This window comes from Rana temporaria, chromosome 4 (genome assembly GCF_905171775.1).
Source record: "Rana temporaria chromosome 4, aRanTem1.1, whole genome shotgun sequence".
Lineage (NCBI taxonomy): Eukaryota > Metazoa > Chordata > Amphibia > Anura > Ranidae > Rana > Rana temporaria.
The window spans coordinates 319,826,879-319,847,852 of NC_053492.1; the positions used below are offsets into that span (position 1 = coordinate 319,826,879).

General features: G+C 44.9%; 2 protein-coding genes across 2 annotated transcripts in view; one reads left to right on the forward strand and one right to left on the reverse strand.

The window, feature by feature from the left end:
• Positions 1-15,383, reverse strand: part of NTPCR (nucleoside-triphosphatase, cancer-related) — a 57,632-nt gene extending 42,249 nt beyond the window's left edge. The window contains exon 1 of the mRNA XM_040350684.1: positions 15,243-15,383. Coding sequence (XP_040206618.1) covers positions 15,243-15,276 — 34 coding nt within the window. The 5' untranslated portion in view covers positions 15,277-15,383. The remainder of the gene's footprint in view (positions 1-15,242) is intronic.
• Positions 15,384-15,398: 15 nt separating this feature from the next.
• The window catches only part of EXOC8 (exocyst complex component 8), a 29,410-nt gene continuing 23,834 nt past the window's right edge, over positions 15,399-20,974 (forward strand). Inside the window, 1 exon segment of the mRNA XM_040350683.1 lies at positions 15,399-16,135. Coding sequence (XP_040206617.1) covers positions 15,687-16,135 — 449 coding nt within the window. The 5' untranslated portion in view covers positions 15,399-15,686.

A 20,974-nucleotide genomic window follows, 5' to 3' on the forward strand; every position in this document is an offset into this window, starting at 1 on the left:
GAAAAAAAAAAAAATGTAGCTACGGTCATCCTGGTAAAGTTAAAAAACTTAGTGGGATACTGTCGGAGATGAGCATAGTGCAGAGCCACAAAACCTTCAGAAGGCCGCTTCAGTAGCATTGGGTGGGACCATAATCGACGTCTCCTAGCCACAATCTGCTTTTTCTTGCTCTCCATTCTCCTCATATTGGCAAATACGACAAACAATGTCATACTGTCCCAAAAATAGTTGGAATCCATCGCACAATGCAGATAGTACACAAAAGGACAAATGAAGGACACAGCAAGGACAAGTCACTCACTGAAAACTGCAATGTAGCATGGGAGGAGCAATGCTTTCTGGGTACTGTCATCAAAGCCACAGAAATGTCTGTAAACGGATCAAAAAGGACGCAAAAATGGATGTAGACGGGTACATTATCGGATGTAAACGGATCGGAAGGCGGATGAAAACGGACGTAAACGGATCGAAAGACGTATGAAAACGGATATTAACGGAATGGATGATGGATGAAGACGGATGAAAAAACAGATACAAACTGATACGTTTTTAACGTGGCTAAACTGATGGTGCACGTGTGAATGAGGCCTAAAGGTGCAGCAACTACCATATGGGCCAACCACTACCCACAGTGAGACAGAAAAAAATCAAGGGATGGTGTTGCACTCCAATAGCATAGAATGGTGTAATTGGTAAAATGTATAAATAACCCAAATAATATAATTGATAAATGAATGTGCAAATAGACTGACTGAAAGATAAAATCGCTATAAATGCTAAGATAAGGTGCATCCAAAGGTGTACTGAATGAATGTGCAAACAGTGCAGATAAGGTGACTCAAGTGCATAAATAAAATCACAACGTAAAGATAATAATATATGCAGTCGCAGAGGAAATCGCAGGATGGGGTTATGCTCCAATCAAAATGAATGACTGGACATAACTGATATACAACAATGATGGATGAATAAAACAGTGAACTGAATAAGAGTGCAAATACATACAAATAGGTGACTGTATAATGCGAGTAAAATCACATCATATGAATGGTGGATGGAACCACAAGATTGTCCAATTGTTACAAAGTGTAAATGGTGCAACTGCGACTCAGTCCAAGAGGTGAAGAAATTGCAAGGTGCAAGTTGAGTGCTGGGTGCAGAAATAGAATCGCAGGATGGTGTTATGCTCCCATCAGCATGAATGTCTGAACTAATATTCACTAACGATGGATGATGCAACTGCGACTCAGTCCAAGAGGTGATGCAATTTAATCAAAAGAAAATCGCAAAGTGCGAGTGAAGTGCTGGGTGCTAAATGACACCAGCAGGTGGCAAGGTGACTTGTTGGTAAATCTTCGGTGTATGGTGACACCCAAAGGTGTGCTAGCAAATTACCTTACGGCTGCAAGGTAAGCAGCATTCAATAAAACCAATGGAATCACTTGGGGGTAGAGGGGATAACTCCTATCCGTCCTTCCAGTAGTGTGGTGCTTCATAAGACAGCTCCATGTCACCAGGCAGGGTAGAGAAAACATAGAGGAGGCTCTACTGTGCAAACGTCACTTCCGGTGTCCAAACGTTTGCACAGTAGAGCCTCCTCTATGTTTTCTCTACACTGCCTGGTGACACACTTTGGAGCTGTCTTACCTTGCTGACCACCCAGCCTGGAAGGAAGCCTTAACCCCCTAGGCACCACACTACTGGAAGGACGGATAGGAGTTATCCCCTCTACTCCCGAGTGATTCTATTGGTTTTATTGAATGCTGCTCACCTTGCAGCCGTAAGGTAATTTGCTAGCACACCTTCGGGTGTCACCATACACCAAAGATTCACCAACAAGTCACAGGGATATAACATACAACTGTACGACATAAAACCACTAACTGAACCCACGTCTGGGATGTTTGTGACCCAGAAAAAGAGCAAAAGAGATGTCCCCCCACTCTTAGGAGAGAGGGTTCCCCTTTATTGTGAAGAGGGCTTTGAGGAACAATTGGTTGTTCCCTGCTCTAGTCCAGTTGGCTGCAGTTTGACAGACAGAAATCGCAGCAATAGCTGGTTATAGAGCTGGACCTGCAAAAAGACAGCCTTTAGGAGTGTCTCAAACATTATCTCTGTAGAATCTCTGAATGAAGGAACATCTTCAGTTGATACAGTGAGAAGTCTGAGAAATAATCGCTACTGTAAAGGATTAATTTTTTTTACTGTGGAACAGTGAAAGTAATATTTACAGTAGCGATTATTTTCTCTTTTTCTACTATAAAGGGCTAATTTTAGATCTTTAACCCCGTTATGTTGCTGGCTGATTAATCGATTATGAAAATAGTAATGGATTTTTTTTAATCGATTAGTTGTTTTGGCCTTACTATATAGAGTCCAAGTTTCCAGTGCAGTTGCAGTGCGTTTTTGATACAATTTTCTAGGTTTCAGTACAGTTCTGTGCAGAAAAATTGCAGCTCTACTTTTTTTCCCCACTGGTGTGAACTAGAGCCATTGAAATACATGGAAAACACTGTGCATGCATTTTTAGTGCAGAAAAAAGCGCATTGAAACTGCATCTGGTGTGAACTAGCACTAAAGGATTTGAGAATCGTCGTTCAATAAATTGTGTGAAGATTTACTTCAATTATCCAATCGTGTGCAAAGAAAAATCCCTGTTTTCTTCATTTCATCTGAACAAAATTGGATAATTGAAGTGAACATTTACAGAATTTATTGTGTGAACACATTGTATTTGGGTAAACCCAAAAGCAAACATTCTTTACATTCATTCTCCCATAACATTTTTCTTTTAGGCTCTTTCTTCCATTTTCATCTGGTGATCCAGCTAGCAAGCCTGTTTTTCAAAAGCACAAACTCTCCAGCAGAATGTATCAATTTACATGGATGAGACAAACCATTTAACAATCTCAGGAGTGCTTACAATCATCAGCTTGTATTTATTCATGTAAAACCTTTATCTCAAAAGGAAAAATCTGTTTGCTGTAACTGAATATAAAGAATTATCTGGAGTTTGGCTTCAATTTGTTAGTGTATCTAAATCTGCTAATACATTTAACACTACCCTCCCTCCAGACTGACAATGGTGCTGTGCCTCCTGTGCTAATTCAGCTAGAGTGATGTCACACCAGGGTGGCTATAAATCAATGACATAAAAAAATATTGTTTTTGATTTTTATCAAGTTTATTTTAATAATGCTTTTGGAATAAAAATCTATCTAAAGGTAGTTTTCTATTTAAGATACATTAATAATTTATTTTATTCCGTATGAAATTGAGCTCATTTATGTAGCATGAGACTGTATATTCTGCAATATTTACATTTTTGGTAAACGCATTCAATGAATCCACGCTCAGCAAGCTGAGATAACATGCACTGCATTGATGTCACAGGGTTCATGGCTAATGAGATAAAACAAAGTTCAGGAATATTCCTTTATACCTTTTTTTTGCAAATCTATGTACACTACAAACGGTATGATTGAATCAGTTCTGATATTGCTGTTTTACTAATCAGACCGCTTATTATTCTAAATAGGAAACCATTTTGTTTGAAAATATTAAAGATTCAAACTACGAGCAAGAATAATTCCTTACATTTAAAAAGCACCTGTCATTTCAGATCCATCATGGCAGCCCTTTTTAGTGAACATCCCCTCACCTGCTGCCACCACGTCCCTCACCTTCTTGTGTTACGGCCACATCACCAGCCGTCCCAAGTAAATGGGACTATCGGTGAGTCAACAGCGGGCCAGTAGCCAGAGTAGCCCCTGTGAGACAGAGAGGACAGTTGCTCTTTAAAAATTATGATTTAAATGGAGTTGATTTAAATCAAATCCACCGTGTCACAGTCATACAGGTGGTGTGTTACTGGCCAGATAAAAACAGAGGGGGAAAAGCCAAAGAAAAGAAAATTGATGCACCCACCACATCCAATGATCGATAAAATGCAATAAAATAAATGTTTGGTTTTGGGTTTTATAGCGCTTTATGCTCATGACCTCTGGCTGAATGTGGCTTTTTAATGTTTTTGTTTCTTTAGGTACATCAACAATACTTACCAGCAACCATGTAGCATGAGAACACCACTCAAAGTATGTCCAATCGGGAAGACTTTCACAGGACACAGTATGTATTGACAAACCATGCAAAGGTTATATCCCTTTAAAATTAAAGATGAACTTTAGTCTGGCTGGGAGCCCCGAAACTTGTGGTTTCGGGGCAGGGGAAAAATTATTTCCCCTGGTAAAGTCAGAATTTGCACAATAGAGCATCACGATTTTTGTGGCACCTGGGCCACCCATAAAGTTAAGAGTTAAGTTAGATGAAAACTCTCATATATTCCCCGGTAAGTGAACAGTCTCAGATAATACACCTCGATGAAATAAATCCCCCTACATAAAAGTTTTATATGTACAGTATCTCACAAAAGTGAGTACACCCCTCACATTTTTGTAAATATTTTATTATATCTTTTCATGTGACAACACTGAAGAAATTACACTTTTCTACTATGTAAAGTAGTGAGTGTACAACTTGTTTAACAGTGTAAATTTGCTTTCACCTCAAAATAACTCACACAGCCATTAAAGTCTAAACCGCTGGCAACAAAAGTGAGTACACCTCTAAGTGAAAATGTCCAAATTTGGCCTAAAGTGTCAATATTTTGTGTGGTCACCATTATTTTCCAGCACTGCTTTAACCCTCTTGGGCATGGATTTCACCAAGGGGTAAACAAAAATTTGAGGGGTGTACTCTTTTGTGAGATACTGTATATCTGCTGTCTTCATCTTTATATACTGTTTAGAATGTACACATCATGTTAGATTTTTCTCTTCCTGGCTAGCACTGCAGTGAAGCCCGGGCATACAGCCAAAACAGCCGATTGGAGGAAAGGCACACACCTCCTCTTTTCATTGGTAGAGACTTTCATCTCTGTCCCTTGAATAGTTCAGGGATGTGCTAATCTATTTATAGCATCCTCCCAAACACAAAACTCAGGCTGCTTTTATCATATGTGACAGAGAACGCTGATAACAGAAGAACAGAGCAGGAGACAGGTACTTTGAAGAGAGATAACAAAACACTGCAGATATATGTGCCCAGCTCAAAATTTCATGAATCTAATTTTTCACTCCCAAATGACCACAATTGATTGCAAAATTAGTTCCAGTCGCTATTGTCATTGAGAGAGAGCAGAGACCTATTTTTATGTCTTACTGAAATCATCATGGATTCCGACTTTAATGATTCATGAAATAGTGCTACAGCTTATGTTGTGGAGGCCATTTATGAGAATGCATCTGAAACACAGTACAATATGTTGTCGTTGCTACTGGACACATCCTTTACTTTAGAACTGTTTTTCTTCTGGATATTTTTCTAACATGTATAGTAAGCTGAGAAAATATCCTTAAAAAAAAAAAAAAAAATTCATTCTAGCGTCCTGTGTCCACGAGGTGTCACCTCTTGGCTGCAAAAGGGAATCAGTACACTTCTGAAAAGAATCATCAGTTATCCAAGAGCCAATAACCACTTGGACAGCTTCAGAAAGCCCTGCATTTAGCAGGTACAATTGTTCCAAAGAAAACAATAAGTAATGCACTCAACCGCTGGTCCACTGGTTCAAACAGAGCCTGAACGCTTGAAGTGCCAAACAATAAATTAGCAACCTTGTCTCCCTCGGCGGCCATCAGCCTTGGACTGAAAACGTCCCCAGCACACCTCCCTAGCCAGACAGACTGGCATTTATCGTGACCACCGTTCAAAGCAATGGCAGAAACTTTTCCTCCTTGGGTATCGGATGCCGGAGCCACCATAGCTTCAACGATGTGGTTCTTCGTACTCAGACAAATCTGAAAATCCAAGGAGGCAGGGGGACTAGTCCCATTTGGACAAAATTTCCCTTTGAAGGCATCCTTGTATGTAACTAAGCATATGCATACATCATCAGCCTCAACACCTGCATACAGTAGTGAAGGGAGCCCCCACTACCAGAATAGCAGCAACCAGATTGCTGACAGAAGCTGCCAGACCATGTCTAATGGAAGGAACACCTATGCCCTCGCTGTGTCGATAGTCCAGACTTTTGGTTGTGATTAGTGCAAATTGCAAGGCCATCCTCCAGAGCCGCCTCCCACTCTGCCCGCAGCAACAGTTTGTATATATAAAAAAAAAAAAAACACCCCTACACAGCAATGACTAGTTGTCTTAGCAACGTCAACACCCTGGTAAAACCCGTGGGGTAGAAGACCAAAGGGTAATACCACAAATTGATAAAGTGTTGGTGCCCACGACAGATGGGAACATGCAGATAGGCGTCCTTGATGTCTATGGATGCAAGAAAGTCACCATTGACTAAATGGATTCTATGTGGAACTTGTGCACTTTCACAAAGTGGTTCAAAGCCTTGAGATCCAGGATCGGCCAAAACCGGCCCTCCTTCTTTGGAACTGTAACTAGGTTGGAGTAACAACCCCAAAAACATTCTGCAGCTGGAATGAGAATGATCACCCCTTGTGCCAACCAATCCTGGAAAGCCCAATACAACAGGCAAGCGAGGGACAGGCGCAGGTTGGAGGCCAGTGAAAGAAACTCTGGGGCCAGTGAAATACTATCTTGTACCCGGAGACTATCAGCTCGTGGAGCCACGTGTCAGAAATCAGGGAACACCATGTGCCCACAAACCAGTGAAGATGTCTCTCCACCCTGAACCCGGGTGGGGGTGCACCTTCATGCAGAGGAAAACTTCTCCAAAAGAATTTGAGGCTGGATGGCAGAGGCTTGTTTTGTACCCCTTGCTTGGGTCTTTAAGGATTTGGAGGCTTTGTCGGCAGATCCCGTGGAACAAAAAAGCTTCCAATGCGCTGACAAAAAAGGTTTACATTTAGGCCGAGGCTCCATCGACTGTGGAAGAAAAGTACTCCTTCCCTCTTGAAAGATTCTTAATGATAGTGTCCAGGGTGGCTCTGAAAATATGTTTCCCAGGGAAGGCCACGCAATAAGAGCTTTTTTGGAGGTTTGGTTCCACAGACCAACATTTAGGCAACAGCATCGACCTCAGCACCACTGCCAAAATTGAGAACTTTGAAAGCAAGGGTGCCACGTCCAAGAACATATCATGCACAAACTGGAGACGCTGGATCAACAAGTCCGCCAGTTCCACATAAACCTGGGAAACTTGATCATCCTCCAATCCGTGGCAAAGCAATTTTTCCTATTCAGGAAGTGTCTGCGATACCAGGGAAGAAGAAAACACTGGTCTGCCACGGCTTCTGCCTTCCCGTAACCCTAAAGGACAGGGATTCCTCCAAAGGTATTATGGCTTCATTGAGCCTGGAGGTAGGAGGGGCAACAGGTGGTGTGGTCCACTTATTTGGTTTCTTCCAAAAGATAACGCACAGCAAACAGCCTAGGGACCACAAAGGGTTGCGGAGGTCATTCCCGAACTATGTAGAACAATTGATCAACTAAGACAAATAGGGGCAAATATAAGACTTACACATGCCAAAGGGGACTGACCCCTCACCAGTTTACCGCACCAGTGTAATAAGCGCATTCACTAGCGATTGTTCATGCGTAGCAGCAGCCAAGGATTCCTCCCCGCTATCAGAGAAGGCAGGAATGTGCGTCAGCAGTATCTGCCAGGGGTGCTTTGTCTACTTCAGCCGAAAAAAACAGACTCGTGATCCAAAAAGGGTGAGAAAGCTGGCAAGAGTGGAGGTCACTTATTGTTCGCCTTACACCCATAGCCACCCAGGCAACAAAGGGCTCCAGAACCACCGTCAGGGCATCAACCAGCACTGGGGACCCAGAGGAAACCATTACCTCGCTAGAAGCTTGACCCTTGGACTCCATGCTGCCACCAGCCTAAACCCCTTAAAGGACACCACCTGGGACCCCCAAAAAACTGACACCACAGCGCTAGCAGAGGGGAGGGTATAGAGCAGGACTCACTACCTTCCTGTGTCCAGTAAGCTCAAGAGAACCACTGCAGTAAAGCCCAGATTGCCAGCAGTTCCTCTGAATACAGAAACCACGCTGCTGCAGGAAGATAGCTGCTCTCCTGCCTTTAGAGGCTGCAGAGTGAAGGAGGGCACGCTGCATGGGTTACAGGAAGATGGTTGCCACTATTCCCACAATCCAGAGGCCCAGAACACTGCCAAGACAAAGGAAAATGGCCACCTTGTGCTCCTGCGGTGGCCCTAACCCCACCCCCCCCATAAAAACCTACACAAGGGAGAGTCCCCAGGATGTTCCAGCACCCCAAAACCAACAGCGGACTGTGCAAGAAGGAAGGAGAGCACACAGATCCTTCACAGCAGCTTTAGTCCAGACAGGGAGTAGGTGAACCTGCAGTACCGACTATCCCTAATGGAGCACCCAAACCAATACAGCACCCTTAAGAGCGGGAGAACACTTTCCAGTCCAGGGAACGTGGGCACGCTCCAGACGAAGCCCCTCTCCACTGCAATGGGGGGGGGGCTGTCAGCACATGCTCACTGGCCCGGCTGGGGTTACCACTGGATCTAAACCACCAAGCTCAGCCCTGCTGTTGATTGAAGATCTTTGTAGAAAAAAAAACTCTCAGAAAGAAAGGAAAAAGAACAGAAAAAGTCTCTGACACTGGGCAGAAATAACTGGTTTGCCTACCCAGAGAAGGGGGTTAGATCAGTCAGGACAGCGATATAACCCTATAGTCAAGACTATGAAGATGCTGTGTCTGTCAATGAACGAAAGAGAAAATCAGTTCATAAAAAGCCTTTTTTTATTTTAAAAGGCAATATAAACAGTGGAATTTATAAAGGGTCAAATTCACACAGACAGATACATGAATCTTTCCATGTCTCCTGTGTTGACATTTCTTCTTCAATGCACTCACTCCAGCCCTCCCAACCTGGTCACTACACATGGCCAAGGAGTTTTGTACTGGGGTGAGCAGAGCCTGATGGGGAACTGAGATGACTAGTTCCTAATAAGGTCCACTTAAATTTTTATTGACAACAGGCGGGAGTGGGAGGATCCATAGCCACTATGCGGTTCAATAGTGTCTTTCAGATCTGCCCACTGCAATGCACTATGAAAACTTAAGCCGACCTGATGGGGAATTAATCTCTCTGTTCCACATCAGGCTCCACTCACCCAGTAACAAGTCATTACCCATATTTGGGTAATAACGCCACCTGTATCCACGTTTACATTTAGCTTTCAGCCAAGGAATCTCCCGCTCGACAGCTGAATGGGGCCAGAGATACAGCTCTATGAGGGAAGCTGCCACATATATGACAAATTCACAGTACAGGCAAGGCCTGCTCTGGGAACTGGGATACCTCTGTACATCAGCTAAGAAATGGTCTCAATTACTGGCAGTATCTGAGAACTGGCATTAGCTCTTTAGGAATTTGTCGCTGCCATAGTGACAGATTGTTACTAGGGTTGTCCCGATACCAGTATCGGTACCGATGCCAAGCATTTGCCCGGAATACTTGTACTCGGGCAAATGCTCCCGATGCTTCACCCGATACTTGAACTGTCAGCGGTGATCAGTGCATGGGGAAGTTACAAGCACCGATCACCGCTGTATAGATTTAAAATTTCTCTGCTTCTCTCTCCCCTCCCCCCCCCCCCCCAGCTGCTTTTTAAATCAGCGGTGATCGTTGCTTACAACTCCCCCACACACGATCACCGCTGACTGCCCCGTGTCCTCCTCCAGCCCTCCTCCATTTTGCTGCAGTCTCCCTCCCTCCCTGTCCCCCCCCCCCGTTTCTCTCTCCCTCCGTGTATCCCTCCGTGTTTCTCTCTCCCTCCGTGTATCCCTCTGTGTCCCCCGCCGTGTTTCTCTCTCCCTCCGTGCTCCTCCTCCACCCCCTGGAACTGTCAGGATGGAGAGCGGGGTAGGAGCCGGTAAATCCGGCTCCTTACTGTGCCGAATGGACAGAGTCAGTGATCACAGACTCTGTCTATTCACATAACTGAAACATTGTAAACTGTGATTACAATGTTTCAGTTTATGAATGAAGAGAAGCGGCTGTCTTCACTCCATTCATTTTCAACGCAGCTGATGCTGCTGAGAAAGGGACTGTACCTAGTCCCTTTCTCTGTCTCAAAGGGGAGATGTCAGAGGTCTGTTAAGACCCCTGATATCTCACCAAAGCCCCCTAACAGGGCTAAAAAAATAAAAAATAAAAAAAAAAAGAATAAAAAAAATGATTGTAGAAAATATTAAAAAAATAAAAGAAAAAAACACACTGACACGGTCCACCCCCCCCCCCCCTTAAAAAAAAGAAAGCATTATAAATAAATAAAAAAAATTTAAAGCAAATTGTTAAAGATAAAAAAAAAAAACTACTGACACATGTGCCGCTGTCACATCAGATTAAAAAAAAGTATCGGTATCGGCGAGTACTTGAAAAAAAGTATCGGTACTTGTACTCGGTCTTAAAAAAGTGGTATCGGGACAACCCTAATTGTTACTATGATGTTACTGAAACTCTGAATTAGGCACAGATTCATTTTTAAGGGATCTACCACCAGAAAAGGGCCGTTTTGAATGTCCACAATAGTGTTCTCTAAATAATTTTATTTCATATGTTTGTCCCCATTAAGTGTATGCAACTTTAACCATTTTTGTCATTTCTTTAATATTTAAGCTTTCATTCAGGCCAGATAGTATAGCTCACACTATTCTTCCAACACTGACTATGAGAGCTGTTGCTCTCATACATGGAAGCCACAGTGTTTGCCCACCCCTCCTCTCCCCTTGCCAACTGACAAAATACTTTGTATTACAAACACCTCGTGACCCTTAACATTTTTGTACACTGTATATTAAAGCAGCCCTCAAAATTTCCACTCGCCTACTAGCATTTGGCGAGTGGATTTAAGCTGGGGGCGAGTGATGACAGGGCAGGACAGTGCATGACCATTCTCCCTCCAATCTGTGCCTACACTTAAGAGTCCCGATGAGATTGGCGGCCGAAGAGGAAAGGTGCATGCTCGGGAAAAGTAGTCTGGTGAGCCGCGCACAGGCAGAGCAGTACACAGGTGCTCTACTTACAATTCTCATTAAGCCATGGGACCCAACAGTATGACCTCTCTGAGCCTGCCCCCCTCCCCCGGGCCCCGACCAATGTAGCTGGAGAGCAGAAAGTAATGAGTGAGGTGGAGGATTGCAAAAATTACCACTCCGGTGCAGCGCTCACTGAAAGTTGCCCTGACATGAGAGCGGCAGCCTTCTAGTTTGTGCAGTTTTCTTCTCCTTGTGCTCTATGTAAGTGTCCAACAGTTTAGCCTGAGCACTGTGAACAGACTGGTCTCAATGTGTGCTGTGCGCTGTCAGTGTGCGCTGTGCTATGGTGTCAATGGCTGTGCAGTTGTGTGGATCTCAGCGCTGGATTGTACTCCCTCCCGCTGTGCTGCAGCTCCTCTCCTCTCTGCCAGCCTGAATAAAAGAGGGAAGTGGGGACATGCAAGCGTAGAGCCGCACACACAGGCTCCTGATGAGATGAATGGGAGAGAGAGAGTATGGATGGGAGTTGCAGAGGAGACAGCAAGAGAATGGGGAAGAGACCCAGTTCTAGTGCCCTGTCCCTCTGGTCTGCCCCCAGTGCCCTGTTCCTCTGGTCTGCCCCCAGTGCCCTGTCCCATTTTGTTAAAGTTGTTATTGGTAATATTTAATTTTGTAACTTGATTCTGCATAAAACATTGTCATTCCATGAGATAATCTACGAGGGCGTTTTTACGGGTGCAATTAGGCGCAGGGCAGTGTATGATTAGGTGGGGCAACTGGTGGCGAGTAACTCTTGAGGCCTGGCTAGTAGCTCAGGACTTGAAAATTTGAGCCCTGTATTAAAGGGTATGTTCACCTTTAGGGAATAAATAGTAAATACAAGTTTTTGCAGTAAAAAAAAAGTGCATTTATTATTTTTTTCCCCCAGAATCCTGCAAAGCATTGCGGGTGCAATCTCAGGCTCCTGCAGACATTTTCTCCAGATTTCTGCCTGTACCTCTATGTGGGCTGTAACTGGAGAAAGTGTCATCAGCACCCTTGTAGTTCATTGAGACCTAAAACCGTTCTGCTGTTTTGGCCCTACTTTTTCTATGGGTCACAGGTCACTTAGTTCTGCACTTCTGCAAACCCAGATTAAGCTGAAAGTGGGCTAAAGTCTGCTGTTGGCTGACGTCACTCAGCCAGTCCAGATTCTAGACCCAGACGCTTGAGTGGCTCTTGGTTCAGCCTCTCAGCTGCTCCCACCTTCTGCACAGTTCTACAGTAAGCACTACAGGGGCAAAGCAAGGCCAAGAACTGAGTGATCAGCAGTCTTTGATCAATCAGTTCACAGGTCTTAGAGGTGGCAGTGGACTGATGTTCCACCTAGGTGAGTATTTGCTTTTTTTTTTTTTAAGAAAAAAAAAAATATTGGCCAGTCCTGCTGTAACTTACCACATGACTAGCCGTCAGCCAATGACAGCTGATCACGTGGGGTAAACAGATGGGCCCAGATTCACAGAGAGCAAGGCACACATTATGCCGCCGTAGAGTAACCAATGTACGCTACGCCAACGCAGCGCAGAAAGGAAAGCAATGCATTCAGCAAGCCAGTGCTCCCAACGCTGCGCCAGCGTGGTGTGGGATTCGAAGGCGTATGCCAGCGTAGGTGGAAGTGGGCGTGACCCATGCAAATGAGGCGTGACCCCATGCAAATGATGGGCCGAGCGCCAGACAGATACGTATCACGAACTGCGCATGCGCCATGACGTGGACGCAGCCCCCTGCGCCTGCTCACAACCATGTCGGAACAACTGCCTAAACTACGCCGGATCACTGCGTACGGTGTGAACGTAACCTACGCCCAACCAGACACATGTCCAATGTAAAATACGCCAGCTTGTGTTCCCTGGTGCAGCCCTTTGTATGTCTGCTGCTGGGTTGCACCTCCTTTATGGGGAATAACTTTACGCCGGACGTACAACTTACGCGCACCTCGCGTAGCCTGCGTCGGGCGCATGCAGGTTCATGAATCGCCGTATTTCCCTCATTTGCATGTTTGAATGGCTAATCAATGGGAGCGGCACCATGCACCCAGCCTAAATGTGCGCCCACCCTACGCCAGCGTAAGCAAGCTACATCGGCGGGGTGTAGCCTGGTTTTAGGCGCATATCTGTTTGTGGGTCTGGCGCACAGATACAATGGCGCACATTTGCACTTACGTCGGCGTAACTTGTTATACGTCGACATAAGTGCTTTGTGAATCTGGACCAAGATCGGTAATCTGCTTTTTTTTTTCCTCACATTGACAGCGTGAGGAAAAAAAAAAAAAAGCTGATCATGACTTCTGACAGAGGGACATCGGTCCCGAACAGGGAGAGACACTGCTGCTATGCAGTGCCCCCTACAGGTGCATATTAGTGCCGCCAACCAGTGCCTCACCATCAGTGCTGCCTTATCAGTGCCGCTTATCACTGCAGCCTCCTCAGCACCCATCGCTACACCCTTATCAGCACCCATCAATGAAGGAGAAAGACTGCCCGTTTTCAAAATTTTCTAACAAACTATGATCAAAATTGTCTTTTTTTTGTTTGTTTTTTAGCAAAAAAATAAAAAACCTAGCGTTGATTATATATCACCTAGGGTTGTCCCGATACCACTTTTTTAGGACTGAGTACAAGTACCGATACTTTTTTTCAAGTACTCGCCGATACCGATACTTTTTTTTAAATGTGTCCCCAAATGCAGCCATGTCCCCCCACAGATGCAGCCATGTCCCCCCACAGATGCAGCCATGTCCCCCCACAGATGCAGCAATGTCCCCCCATATCCAGCCATGTCCCCCCCATATGCAGCCATGTCCCCCCACAGATGCAGCCATGTCCCCCCCATATATGCAGCCATGTCCCCCCCATATGCAGCCATGTCCCCCCCATATGCAGCCATGTCCCCCCCATATGCAGCCATGTCCCCCCCCATATCCAGCCATGTCCCCCCCATATCCAGCCATGTCCCCCCATATGCAGCCATGTCCCCCTTACCTACATGCTGCCGTGCCGCGCCGCCGCTTGGTTAATACGGGCGGGGAACATTACAGCTTTCATTTGAATAGCTGTAGTCTTTCGCGCCGCGCTGCATATAGACACTCCCCCTTGCTCGGGATTGGACAGTTCACCCGAGCAAGGGGGAGTGTCTATACGCGGCACGGCAGGAAACACTACAGCTATTAAAATGAAAGCTGTAATGTTCCCCGCCCGTATTACACAAGCGGCGGCGGCAACGGGGAATGCGGCGTAGCGGCAAGTATTCTATTTAGGCATCGGGGGTATTTGCGGGAGTACGAGTACTCCCGCAAATACTCGGAATCGGTCCCGATACCGATACTAGTATCGGTACAACCCTAATATCACCAAAAGAAAGCTTTATTTGTGTGAAAAAAATTGATAGAAATTTAATTTGGGCACAGCGTTTCATGACCGCGCAACTGTCAAAGTGTGACAGCGCTGAAAGCTGAAAATTGGCCTGGCAGGAAGGGGGTTTAGAGTGGTTGTAAGCCTTAGTTTTTTTATTTTATTTAAAATAACAAACATGTTATACTTACCTCCACTGTGCAGATCATTTTGCACAGAGTGGCCCCGATCGTCCTCTTCTGAGGTCCCTCGGCGGCTCTCACGGCTCCTCCTTGCATCACGATTATTGCAATTTTTTTTTTTCACTAAAAATATGTCGAATACATATCGGCCTAAACTGATAAAGAAATTTGTTTTTTAGATATATTTTGGGGATATTTATTATAGGAAAAAGTTAAAAATACAGCTTTTTTTCAAAATTGTCGCTCTATTTTTGTTTAAAGCGCAAAAAATAAAAACCGCAGGAGGTGATCAAATACCACCAAAAGAAAGCTCTATTTGTGTGTGTGTGTGTGTGGGGGGGGCGTCAATGTTGTTTGGGAGCCACGTCGCACGACCGCGCAATTGTCAGTTTAAGCGACGCAGTGCCAAATCACAACAAAATGGCCCGGTCATTGGGCAGCCAAATCCTCTGGGCTGGAGTGGTTAAACTACATTATATATGTACGGATAGAATTGTAGGTCTAATGGTAATCCACTCAGTAGATAACGTTATTCGATTACCTAGATTTCTATATGATAGCAAGTAAATTCCTTCTCCACTTTTACTAAGCACACCACAGACTTCAGCTCTCACACAGGACCTAAGAACCCAACCTCCCACAGACTAATGAAATGGCGTTCACCTGGAGGGCCTGTCAGAAAAACGTGTCTGTACATAGCCAAGTAGATATACACTTCACTCCGGTAAGAACAGGAAGAAACGTCACTAAGCCGAGCCGACGTTCCGTCAGAATCGGCGACCGGTCGGATTAGGTAACGGAAGAGACGTTTCGTCACAACACTGCGACAACCTGAAGTGACGCATTTAATCGAGTAATACACTTACAGAACATTCCTCGGGTTTACCAAAAACATAAAACGTCTCCATAAAAGCGACTGCCAACAATATGGACATTTGTTTTTCAAAATCAATCGGCCAGGAAAAGATATGACAGAGTCAACGGACTTTCTTCCCTTAAAAATAATGGCGGCTCAGCTATCTAGGGTGTGTAGGTTGCCATCTTGACCGGAAGTCCGGGGAGTGACAGTTCTCACTGGCGGAAGGGTTAGCCGTGATTGTTGTAAACATGACTGAAACCAGTGCATGGGCTCTCCGGCTGAGAAGGCAGCTGGAATACAACAACTTCAATGCAGAGCAGTACGTGAAGGTCCTGTCGCAGCAGTCAGATGGAGATCGGGACTTACAGGAGCATCAGCAACGTATACAGAGCCTGGCTGATGAGACAGCACAGAGCCTTAAGCGCAATGTCTACCAGAATTACCGGCAGTTTATTGAAACCGCCCGAGAGATCAGTTACCTGGAGGGAGAGATGTACCAACTCAGCCACATCCTGACTGAGCAGAAAGGCATCATGGAGAGCGTGGCTCAGACTCTGCTACATACCGACCGCACCGAGGCCGCCCGAGAGCTGCAGGCAGCTTTCCATAAGGAGGCTGAGGAGGGAAAAGTCAGGAACCTGACAACCCTGCTGGAGAAGGTGGAGGGCTGCAAGAACCTGCTTGAGACTCCAGGGAGGTATGGGTATAAGACACCAGTCATCCGCTGGATATCTGGCATGAGTGACCTCCTTGGTATAGAACATGACTGACCCCGAGGGTATAGGACAGGGGTCTCCAAACTGTGGCCCGAGATCCAGATGTGGCCCTTTGTTGGCCTTTATCCGGCCCTTGGGGCACAATTCCTCCCACTGACATGAGGCACTATTCCTTCCACTGACGCCAACAATGGGGCACTATATCTTCCACCAATACCAATAATGGGATACTATTCATCCTACTAATAGGGGGAATACACCTCCTCCTATTGACCACCAACCCTGAGGCCATATTTATTCTCACTGATGCCGGGCCATAACATTTTCTGCCCCCGCTGGCCACAATCCGACCCTCCTAAAGTCTGAAGGACAATAAAGTGGCCCTTTGTTTGAAAAGTTTGGAGACCCCTGGTATAGGATATGAACAATTTTCTCGGTATAGGGTAAGGATGAGCTCTGGCGTGTTCGCATAGAACACGTGCAGAGCCCGCCAGGAAGTGTGCATGGCGCTGCGCTAATAACAGCCAGGGAGACATTTCACGATCCCTGCAGTCGAGCATCGGGACAATGTCTCCCTAGGTGTGATTAGCACAGCGCCGTGCACACTTCCTGACGGGCTCTGCACGTGTTTTATGCGAACACGCCAGAGCTCATCCTTAGTATAGGGTATAAGTGACCTGGGTATAGATTAGAACATGACTGACCCACAGGGTACAGGGGGTCTCCGACTTAAGAACTCAATAAGGACTGTATGTTTGTTTGTAAGTGAAATCTGTCCGTAAGTCGGAACACTGCTTGTAAGTGTAATTTCCGCCTGTGCAGGGATGGGAGATGTTCCGGCTTCCACCTGTGCAGGAATGTGGCATGTTCCGGGCTCTTCTGGCCATGCAGTACATGAAGTACTGCAGTGTGGAATGTGGCAAGATAGCTGCTCAGAGGTATCCGGGACCATCGTGGAGCACAAGCAGACAGCATTGAGGCCCGTTCATAAGTAGGAGTTGTTCGTAAGTAGGGCTTTCGTAAGTCGGGACCCCCTGTATATGATATGGATAATCTGCTTTGTATAGGGCATAAGTGACCTCCTGGGTATAGAATAGATCATGACTGACCCGCAGGGTATAGGATATGGACAATCTGCTGCGTATAGGGCACGGGTGGACCTGCTGCTTATAGGGCACGGGTGGACCTGCTGCGTATAGGACGGCATATTGGGAACATGGTTTTCAGGGATCTAAAAAATTTATGGTAAACAAATCGAAAAGCTGGAGGTGTCTTATAATTCAGATGTACCATCGATTCTGTGTATGTATTTAAATAAATTGATAGTGCAAGAAGGAAAGGAATGAAGCATAATGGAAAATTGTATCAAATATTTAACCACCTCAATACTGTGCACTTTCACCCCCTTTCTGCCCAAGCTATTTTTCAGCTTTCAGCACTGTTATATTTTGAATGACAATTGCGCAGTCATGCAACACTGTACCAAAATGAAATTTTAATAATTTTTTCCCCACAAATAGAGCTTTCTTTTGGTGGTATTTGATCACCTCTGCGGTTTCTATTTTTTGCGCTATAAACAAAAGAAAAGCGACAATTTTGACAAACAAAGCAATACATTTTGCTAATAAATATCCCCCCAAAATATATATAAAAAAAATGTTTTACTTAGTTTTGGCCGATGCGTATTCTTCTACATATTTTTTGTAAAGAAAATAGCAATAAGCATATGTTGATTGGTTTGCTCAAAAGTTATAGCGACTACCAAATGGGAAATAGATTTATAGCATTTTTTTTACTAGTAATGGCGGCGATCTGTGATTTTTTTTTATCGTGACTGCGATATTGTGGTGGACACATCGGACACTTTTGACACTCTTTTGGGACCATTCACAATTATACAGCGAACAGTGCTATAAATATGCACTGATTACTGTTTAAATGTGACTGGCAGGGAAGGGGTCAACACTAGGTGGTGATCAAGGGGTTAAATGTGTAATCTAGTGAGTGATTCTAACTGTAGGGGGAGAAGACTGACTGGGGAAGGTGACCGATGGGTGTCCCTATGTACAAGGGACGCGCACCGTAGGTCTCTCCCTGACAGGACGTGGATCTGTGTGTTTACACACACAGATCCACGGTCCTGCTCAGTTACTGGGCAATCGCGGGTGCCTGGCAGACATCGTGGCCGCCAGGCACGCGCATTGGGTCCACGGTGGGTTCTCGCGCGACCCCTAGCGGCTCGGAAGGCGAGGACGTCATATGACGTAAAACAAAATGTATGCTGCCATGGATTGGCGCCATGGATATGACGTCCTCCCAGAACGAGAGGCTTATCGTCCCGCCGTCATTTGACGGCGGGCGGTAGTCTAGTGGGTAGTAATTTTCCTTTCCTGGCGCCAATCCATGGCAGCATACATTTTGTTTTACAGGTACTTATGTAGCGCTGGGAAGTAAAGCATCACTTTACATATATATAGCACATTCATTCTCTGCCCTCAAGGACTTACGTTGTTACCCTGTTAACTAACATTCATACATACTAAGGGCCAATTTAGACAGGAACCAATAACCTGCTAGCAAAACTTTGGAGTGTGATATGGACCGGAGTACCTGGAGGAAGCACACGCTGGCACAGGAGAGAACATGCAAACTCCGGGCAGGTAGTGATTGGGATTGAACCGATGACCCTAGTGCTGCTAGCGCGAAGTGCTAATCACTTAGCCACTGTGCTGCCCTACATGTGGTAGTATGCTGCCATGTTGGGGGTCAGGAAGACCGAAAAGTATTTCAAATACTTGCTGTAATTTTCATTTCTTGGCACCAATTGAAAACAATTTAATAAGACGCAAATTTTGTGAGCACAGAAGAAGGTGATAGTCTGGGCAGAATTTTGCCCTATTTTGTGTTTTTTGGTCTTTCTGTTAGACACTATACATAAGGGTGTGAAAATACATGCGTCCACATGTGTCAGAAGCTCATTTCTAATCTAGAAGCATGTAATCTAATGCTTTGCTATGTATGAATTCACACCTAAACATTCAGCTGCATCTAGGAGCATCCAGTAGAGCTGCGTTTACACAAACCAGAATATTGTGTACTCTGGGATCATTTAGCGTGGCTTCCTGCAGCTAAATGTTGTGTTTAAGTACATTTAGATGCAGGAGAAATAAATCAGGGAAGTATAAAATGTTTTTACTCCTCCCAGATCAATTTCTCCTGCGCATGAGGCCTTACAATGAAGAGGCTTCATGGCCATCACATGCATGTTCTGTATACCTAAAATTGCTCTAACTGCACTGTAACGGTCACCACCGTTTACGACCTTCCATCAACTACGACAGCTCATCTGACACACAGACAAACCAGAAAAACGAGACTTGCTCCGTGTTCTCTGGTTTCAAATGAAGACAATTTTAATGGTTTCTTCTCAGCTTATATACCGTACAAGGCATTAAAGGAACAATCAACCCCCCACCCACACCTAAGGCTAATTACTAACCTCTCTGACAAGTCGGGCGCCGGCCAATAATTATCATGTCTAATCACTGCAATTCCTTATTTAACAGCATAACAAACAAAACCCCATCACACACTGAGTTCCCTAGGCAGACATTCCGTCTCCGCATACAGCTTGACACCTATTCACACCTCTGAGCATCACTAGGCTTTAGACAGTGTTATCGCACATAAAACAGTATTTAGTATGCATAATTAGAGTTCTGGGAGCAAGACCTGGGTTAACACCTTTTTCACAAGGACAATGGAATGTCTTCACTGGCCCTGACTCAATTAGCATGTCACTAGTCAGGCGAATCTTAGAATGAGTCACTATTGACTGGTTGGGCCAACATCCTGCAATATCTCAAAATCCTGCAATACGAACTATCAGTGATGTCCTAACTCATGTAATACATAAATTATGATTCACTTGCCACCCCATGCCCAAAGGGCACAGGGTGGACTCAGACCCAAGAGTTATCAGTGACGCTGACACAGGAGTATCCCCCACCCTCACAAAGTCTCTGGGTGTCCCGGGTCATTCCGCTACATGCACTATGCTATGCCAGCTTCAATAAACGGACATTTCTCTGTGGAAGTCAAAACTCCAGACTGCCCATGTGCCAGTATCCTAGTAATACAAATGACAATATTTACATAGTAGATAAGGTTGAATAAAGACAATAGTCCATTCATTTCAACCTGTGTAGGTCTATGTGTGTCAGTGTTGATAATCATTTCCCGTATCCCTGTATGTTGTGTTCTTTAAGATGCACATCCAAGAGTCTTTTAAAAATATCAATACTCCCTGCTGACGCAACCAATTGTGCAAGAGAGTTACACATCTTTATCTCCCTGACAGTGAAAAAAACCCTGCTCAGCTTAAAGTGGATGTAAACCCTCACTTATACCCAGTGAAGTGAACAGCCTCAAATGATACACAGAGATGAAACAAATCTTCCTACATAAGTTTTATGTATGTCTGCTGCCTTCAGCTTTATATACTGTTTAGAAGCGCACGTCCTTTTTAGATTTTTTTTCGCTCCTCCTCTTCCCCTATAGAGTGGATCTATTGCAGACCATTGTGAGACAGCTGATTGTAGGAAAGGCACCACCCCCTCCCCACACAAGCCGAGGTTCTCTCCAGTAACACTTAAAATTTCTGTCGCCCTTCACTGGACTCTCTCCAGCTCCAAGCACGTCCTTTCTGAGGCTGGTGACCGCATACTCCAGATGTGGCCTAACAAGAGTTTATACAGTGGCAGGATTATAGTTTTAGCTCTGGCTTATATCCTCTTTTTTTATGCATGCTAATATTCTGC